General features: G+C 30.4%; 1 protein-coding gene across 4 annotated transcripts in view; it reads left to right on the forward strand.

Annotated features, from left to right (window-relative positions):
* Positions 1-8,464, forward strand: part of LOC106478809 (follistatin-related protein 5-like) — a 144,184-nt gene extending 135,720 nt beyond the window's left edge. For all 4 annotated transcript variants that reach the window (XM_013939379.2, XM_022382478.1, XM_022382477.1 and 1 more), the window contains 2 exons: positions 1,390-1,596; positions 4,777-8,464. In XM_013939379.2, coding sequence (XP_013794833.1) covers positions 1,390-1,596; positions 4,777-5,141 — 572 coding nt within the window. In that variant the 3' untranslated portion in view covers positions 5,142-8,464. The remainder of the gene's footprint in view (positions 1-1,389; positions 1,597-4,776) is intronic.
* Positions 8,465-8,779: the final 315 nt, after the last annotated feature.

Raw genomic sequence — 8,779 nt, forward strand, 5'->3', positions numbered from 1 at the left:
CAGCACTTTTTGCGGATGGAGACCAGGTTTTGGGGGTATGTCTAGGACTGAGCTGTTCTTTTTGACATTTAATATTCGCATAGAGAATCCATTTTCATCACCGGTGACAATTCTGTCCAAAAATGGTTCACGCGCATTACACGCTAGAGGAAGTGATGATCATCGGAGAGTTCGTGAGGCACCCAAACACCTTCTTAAAGGAGTTTTCCAACATTCTTTAGATGTTTATGTATTGTTTCATGAGAGAGATGCAAATTCAGGGCCATTTCACGAGTGTGTTGTCTTGGGTTAGACTCAACAAGCGTCTTCAGAGCATCAATATCAATTCCAACATATCAGCCCCTGCCATCACAGTTTTAAGGCTAAAGTCACCTGAACAAAATTTGCTTAACTATCATTGACACTTATGAACATTCAAAACATTTCCATAAACTTCTTTGATATTCTTTGTGGATACAGAGGCGTTATTTCCCTTCTTATATTCAAACAGCATTACATGCCGAATGTGTGTCTTGTCGTGTGCCATCACTATAAGGGATTAGAGTATACTAAACTTTACACATTATATAGGCTACACTAACATGATGTTTAGCCAGTTCGTTTAACTATTATATACGATGTACGTTTTTTGGGGGATGATTAATGAAAGTGTTCCAAAACGCAACATTAATTTCTTGATGACCCCATACATTAGCAAAATTATAAGTAAATAAAAATTGAAATAATTTCTTAAGAAACAATAAGTTTCCAGCATCTGACAGTAACAGAATCGGGAATTGGTTATTTTAAGAAATGATCCCACAATTTGATTTAGCCAAACACTTTTTTTATACGATTACAAAAAATAGTTTAAAAAAAAACAGGTAAGTTGCAAATACTCATGTTTTTGTTTAGAAAAGGAACAGTCATGAGTATTGTTATTGTTGACACATTATTAGTAGGATATGTAATATTGTGATGAAAATATTCTCTTATACCATTATTTTTCTTTCATTATTTTTGCACGTTATTACAATTTTAACGTGGTTATAATAAACTGTTTGATTTTCACACCATCACTTTGAACACTATGAAACTGCTTTATTTTTATTTTAAAGTTGAAAATAATGAATTCATTCTTTTGTTTAGTTTCATGTACAACTTCAGCCTAAATCAAAACTAGGGACTTTATTGCTTCAAATTCTGCAAAACATTAAAAAATATCTCAACATGTATAATTTTAATATAAATCCACTTCTTTGCATTTCATGTTCTAGGTAAAACCTGTGATAAAAAAAGAGACTTGTAAAACATTTGGACTATCTATTTAATTGTACTTAAATTTATTCAATATATATATTTTAAACTTTCTCTGACTATATAATTACTATTTTTTGTTTTTTCCTTTAGGGGGATATGTTATATTGGAGTGTATTGAACCTGTCACCCATCGACCAACAGGGCAACTTGTCTTGGACTACCTCACTGATACTGTTGTGTCCCACAAGACAAATTTGTTTGGTCAACCACACATTTCTCCAGACTCTCGTTATGTTGTGACTCTAGAAAAGACCAATTCCAGTGTCATAATTGTTGCACAAGAAGTAACAGAGGAAGGTATGTACACTGCAGTAATGGGAAAATGTCTGAGCTTTTTTTTACTTTTGTGTATTTACTTGATGAACTTGACTTATGTTGTTCAAGAACGTTTAATATTTGGCAAACTTTTGCTTGATGAAAAACATCTGATGCTTTGAGTAACTTGATGTATGTTACTGTAAGTCCATTCAGCAGTTCATTTCTGTCATGTGTAGATTCATAGTTGGAGGATTATTATTCCAAAAGCTTTGTTTATTTTTAACCAGTGTCTAAGTATATTAGATTATGAATGTCAAGAAAGCACGTTGTAGTTTTTACTGAAGCAAAATATACTTTACCAACATACAATCTCATTTCCATGTCATCTTTTTCAGACCTTACAACTTAACACTAGAAAGAATGGTAAGAACTAATTAAAAGAGCTTGAGAATGACAATGTCTTAAACAATTATTGCCACTCACAGTTATATATATTCTGTTCACATAAAAATTCAGAACTATATTTTACATGTAGTACCAGTTGTACAAGTCTCTGACAAAGTTGTTGAGTCTAAATGAGTAAAAGGTAGTACCCCTACACAGTAGGAGCTGTAGGAAACAAGTTACAAAGCAATAAATGATAATAGCTCCTGGTAATCATTTGTTTTAAAAACTAGCCTATAAGTTAATCATTTTACCCTGTAGCTGAGTCATTCAAAAATGAGAATATTACCTTGATAACTACTTTCTGAATAAACACACACTGGATAATGTTCCAAAATCAGCTGGACAATGTAACTTGGTGAACCAAAGGAGAAACAGTCACATTACCATTAATTTCAGGTGTGTACTTCCACATATTGTGACTGCATCTAAAGAGTAATGAATTACTAAAATCAAATTATAATGAGCATTTGTAAGTCCAACAATTAAATTTAAGTGCAAAGGTGAAGCTTTATTCAAGATTCCACAATACTGATATGATAAATGTGTACATACAAACATATACTTTAACAACTGCGTATACATAAAGCTCTCAAGTGGTTTGATTACTATTTTGCATCAACTCCTTGATGAATTTTTATACAAGCAATTTAATTACAGGAAAAAGTATGAAGGGAAAATTTGTTATTAGTACCAATTTTTTTAACTACCACTTCCAGGATTTAAATAAACTTTCATATATAATAGTGATTTAAAAGTACATTCATTCAAATTTTGTACATTATTTAGATGTGGCTATTGCACTTAATAATGAATCTGTAGTTCTAAGTCTCATTTCTCACGAGAAAAGAATTTCCATTCCTAATTAATAGTTTGTTTCTTCTCATTAATACAGAAGAATGGGTACTTTATATGAAACAATTTTGATTATGCAAATCAGCATGCCATGTGACAACTACAGCCAATATAAAGTTGCAGTGGAATATATTTATATTTATCAGAACTACATTTTGACATTGTTTGGCATTTGGTAGGTAGTGTGATTGCCACAGAAAGGTGATCACGTTTTGGAAGGACATATAACAGTCTTTTCCGATGCAAAGTAATCATACACTCAGATCATAAAAATGTGTTAAGATCAAGGATTTATAAAATCCAAGACAATGATTCAAATTTGATAAGAAGGAACTCACTTTTTAGAAAATAAAATTTGGTGATGGCTTGAATAGGTAGTGAAAGAAACTTCATTACAAATGTACATTTTGTCAGGTTTTAATAATGACAAAAACTTGTTGAAATGTTGTGTAATAAACTTTCTTTCACTACCCATTCAAACCATCATCCAGAAAGAGACTTGCAACAAGTCATATCCCAGCTGTAGTAAGCATAACGAATAAGAATCTATGAACATGGAGAAAACACTAGCAAAAGTTTTCCTTGTTACAAGGCAACCGTATGCAACATAATTAAAAAGGATTTCTGTCTGGAAAATTTACACAACTTGCTTCCAAGACATACCTGTTCAACAGTTACATACCTCAAGCAGCTGGAGCATGAAATGAGTATTTATGTTATTCCATATGATGACAATGTTAATAAGTCTCCTGGTGCTGCACCTATGGATTCCTGTGTAATTGGTCTGTTGGAACTGGCACTGGAAACCATTTCTGCATACACTAGATGGATTTTGGAAAGCAAACAGGAAGTAGTAATGTGCTTTGACCATGAGTCTTACAACATAACCTTTTCAATGGGAATTTCATTACAGGGCTATTGTCAAGATGCACAGTCATCAGATAAAGCATGACAGGATATAGTAACATGGTCTGTAATGACATTGCAAGGCTCCAAAATCATTATAATTTAACATACTCTCAACCTCTGTACTTTAGCTTATTCAATTTTACATAATTACACAAAGTGATTTCACAATTGTAGTATTTCAGAGTGTATATTCTTTTAAAAGTAGTTTTGATTACTGATAACCTTGCGACTCTGATTTTTGCTTCATAATTTTAACCACAAATAGGTATGAAAAGCTTAAAAATTATTCTATTATGAAAATAAATTAATGATTTTAAAAATGTAAGGCAATTATTTTTTGTTTTGTAGTATACTGCAAATTAATTAATAATTTTTGTATTTGTTAAGGAGGACTAATAGATAATTGTATTGTTTTAAAATTACACATGTTAAAGGTATATATATATACATACTCCATACTTGTTAAACTGTTCTGTTAAATTTTTTGTGTAGTGTTTCTTTGGGATATGATAGTGTCCACTATTGGCAATGGGCAGTGTACAGCAGTTTCATACCATGTAGGATATAGTGGGTCAGAATTTTTTTTCTCTTCAGTTAAATTAACTGAAATTAATTTTAATCTACCAAATTGGAAAAAAACATTGTCACCGTGTGCCCTGTTTCTGAAGAGGCACTCTTTTTAATTGAAAGTGAACTGTTATATTTGTCATATTTATTTGTGTGTGTGCCTTCAGTAGTAACAAACTATACCATATTACATTTGATATTTTCAAACGCTTACAGAATGATTTTATTCAGGGTTAGGAAATAAGGCCTTTCATTAAAACTATAATCATATATATGTATGAAATAGGCAATGTAAACTATTAAACATTTATTAAATTCAAAGGAAAAATAAAAAAAGATCTAAAAAACAATCTATACTTTAAATTTATTTAAATTCACATGCAGTACAGATTTTTTTTTCAGGAAACTGAAGTGCATATCTATAAATCTGCAATTTCTTTTTAGGCCTACAGTTTCTCTTTGATGTGAAAACAACTCTGCAAATCAGCGACATTACTTACTTTCCCTCTCGCACAACTCACAGTTATGATCTGTATGCCAGCTCTTCCAATAAAGAAGACATTCTCTTTGTTGACCTTGCAAATGGGAAGGTGGAAATGATTACTGGAATTGGGCGAGCAATGGAACCAGAGGTAGCAGAATGGAAAAACACAAACCGGCCAATGTCCAGTGCAGGAATCTTTGGCACTTATATGGTGACCACAGCCAATGAAGCAATCTTTGTAGTAAATGGTAAAACAAGAACTGTGAATTGTGAGATTGGAAGCATTGTCCATCCTCGAATGATGGTTTGGGTGAAATCACCCTAAGTTTTTTCTTCTTATGGGAGGCTAGTTTTTATGTTTGCTCAGTTAAATTAAGATACACTGTTTAACTACTTACATATAATATTGTGGCCTGCCTATCCACTTCATCTAGTAAGAAATTCTTAAATACAAGTTAGTCAAATATTCTTAAACTAACTCTTTAAACAAGATAAAATAGTAATTCAGAGTAAGTACTTTCAGGCATTCATGATTTTGGTCACATTCAGAAGCATACTTAATAGTAATTGACATAATCAATAAATTGTGCTTTCTATAATGAATTAAATTAGTTTAAAACAACAGGTCACCCAGTTATAATTAACTACTTAGCTTATTTTTTAAGCCATAAATTGGATATTCTAATTGTAGAATACCTATAAAACCCAGCAATTTTTTCTTGGATTTTTGTAGCTCAGGTTATATACTTTCTCATCAGTATTTTATGAGTATTGCTGTACAAATTGTTATAACACGTTTTTAATTCTTTATTTCTTCAAAGAGAAAAATTCTAGTCGGTGATTTTTAATCTGTAAAAATACTGTACAGTATTTTTTTTTGTCATTCAAGGCAGTTTTGTTTCAGTTGTGAGATAAATATATACAAGAATTAAAAGTCCACTTTTGTTAGTTGAATCATGTTTTAGTGAGAGAAAAAAAAACTTAAAAATTTTAAACCAGACATAATCTGTTTAGGTTTTAGTAACCATTACATGGATTAAAAGAATTATTATCACGCTTCTATATTAGGTAAAAGATTTTATTTTTAAATCCATGTATTGAATGAAATAGTAACAGAACTTGTTTCAATAGGATTGACCTTAATAAAAGTGTGTGCTAGCTTGTGCCATTTGTATATCTATAACTACATGTACATTCCAGATAAAACAACCAAACAGCTTGTAAATGTTTTGAAGTGGCTACCACTTTTATCAATTTCATAGTGGGATATTTGTTGTGTGCGATAAAACATTTGCTTCAACTGTGTCAGTCATATGTGTTATTTGTGAGATTTTCTGCTATAGTTAAAGCAGTGGTCACAATACACTCAACAGGTAAACAGATCTATAAGGTGTTACTATTTTGGAAAGCTAACTGTAGTTCTTGGTATATCATGATTGTTTTTAAGGGCATGTTTCATGAGCTCTCCGAGGGCAGATACTAGGTCCCAACGTTGCTTTTTCTGTATGTGTAGTATATATATAGCTTGTGCAAAGTTATGATCATCTATTGTATGTATGTGTGTTGGAATCTGGGAATATTCTGAAGCCAAAGTAATTACTGATGTGATACACCAAAAACTGTTTCAGGAAATTTTATTCATTAAAATCTTCATATTTTAAAATACTCTTCTGAACTGGAATTTAAAATAAAAGACAGTGTAGGTTGCTATAAATTTCATCCATAAAATTACAAATATATATATGTAATTTTTCATAGAACATGCCCATTGTTTTTTTTTCTCCAAAAGAAAGTTTAAAAATTGCTTTGCCAACTGAATTATAGTAGTAGACTCCTACAAACACATGTGTATTATTAATTTGGAATTTAAAAAAGTTATTAATGATGTGAAAAAAAAATCCTTCTGCAATTCTTTCTTACATAAGTATGTAGTATAAAAAAACATTATATGGTTAATTGTTATGAGAAAATAATGGTTACACCACACTTATACATTTTATTCTCTAACTTGTGTTATGTCCATTAACAAATCCATAGTACTTATTTGTACAAAATGTTTAGAATAATCAAATAATAGTGAACAACTTTTTGTATGTGTGTACAACAGATGCAGCTTTTACCACAGACAAAAATTTTGACATTTTGCAAAGCTAGAATAAATGTGTTATAGTTCTTTTAACTATATTAATGCAAGAAGTATTTGAACAATGCAAGTCAATGAAAAAGGTTATGACATATAAGAAAAGAACTTTCAGGTTAAGTAGCACAAATTCAATTATTATATTTAAGCCAATAGGCTGAATTTTTTTCCAATTTACTAACCTCTTTCTGTGGCCTTTACATCGAGAAATAAGAAAAAGATTTATAGTTGTATATTTTGTTTTGTCTTCTTACTTATTCTTGTGAAATTGAAATGTCCTAAACTGCCCAACATACAAGTATATGTTTTAATCAGTCCAAATATAAATTAAAATTTACATAAATTACTCAACCTTTCAATAAGGACAAAATAAGATTCCAGGGAGAAACATTGGAAGGTTTTACCAGTTAAGTATACAACATATGTTCATGCATTTCATGTTATCACACCACACCTTTTTAAACCATAGGCAGTAATGTTAAATCTAGTAACCTGGCTGTAAAGTAGGTCTGTTAAAAAAAAAACTCAAAGTGCACATATAATATCTATCAATGTGTTCATGAGTATGCAAAATAAATTTTAAGAATAACTTTGTTTATTGCATCTGCAACAAATTCTGACTTCAGAATGCACTTGAGTTTTGATAATCTCACTTGAAGCCAGATATCAGACTAAGGAATCATCTGGTATACATCAGTGACCTAACAGATAAATGGAACACTATTGTATTACAATTATATTTGTATAAACTGTTAAAATATTGTTCTCACCAACAATAACTTGCTTAGTAATAATTACCCAAATATGATACAATATAGTTTCTTATAAAAGCAAATGTATTATTAGTAAAGCCAGTTTTCAATCTACTTAAGTAGCACTAATGAATGCATTTGGTATAGGTTAATAAGTGTTTGTATTTTTTCCCCTCTCTCTCTACTACAGAGCTGGCTATTTCTGAAAGTACTGATATACTTAAAAACTTCATGTTTTCCAAGATGTATTCTTGTAATAAGTGATAATTTAAAATCTACAGACAACTGAAATATGTTAACTACATGTGTACAATTCATAAAATATTTCTAAAAAAAAAGCACCTGAAAGTTAGATTTACACGTGCCAATCTTTTTATTTTTATTTCCTTTTTCTTTTATAAGGAAAAAAATGTTGGCTAGGTGTCACTGAAGTAGTTATGTAAATGCTAGAAGTGACATAGTGATGTTTACTGTTGAAGTTTAAGTGTATTCAACATTATAGATGATTAAGTATTAGTCTGTTTAAAAAAGTCAAATGTGACGTTATTTAAAGCTACCCTTTGTACACATTCACATGTAGTGTTGTACCATCTTCTCATTTTTCCACTTAGTGGTATGTCAATGTCAGTCTTGTGTACCTAAAGAAAGCTGTATGAATGCCATGTGTAGTAACCACACATTATTCTATTTCCATTTCCTGTGGCACTGTAAGTTTGGATGCAAAAATGACAATAAAGCTGGTCTTTTGAAAAATAATTCAAAATTAGTATTTAATTATGTGGTAACTAATTAAGGGTAAAAGTAATAAACTAGTGAGTGATCAAGTATAACAAGTTTTGACAACTTTTTCAAAAAATAAAACAGAGTTCAATTAGAATATTTATCTGTTTAAAGCACAACTTAACTTAATAATGAATAATTTAATGTTAAAAATAAATAAACAATTTGATGTTAATGAAAATTCATAAATCAAATTACTTATAAGTTGATAAAAATTACAAACCAACATAACCTAGTTCACACCAAAACAGTTGTTGTTCGAACAGTTGATGACCTAAATAGGGCCTCAAT

The sequence above is a fragment of the Limulus polyphemus genome, unplaced genomic scaffold (genome assembly GCF_000517525.1).
Source record: "Limulus polyphemus unplaced genomic scaffold, Limulus_polyphemus-2.1.2 Scaffold252, whole genome shotgun sequence".
Lineage (NCBI taxonomy): Eukaryota > Metazoa > Arthropoda > Merostomata > Xiphosura > Limulidae > Limulus > Limulus polyphemus.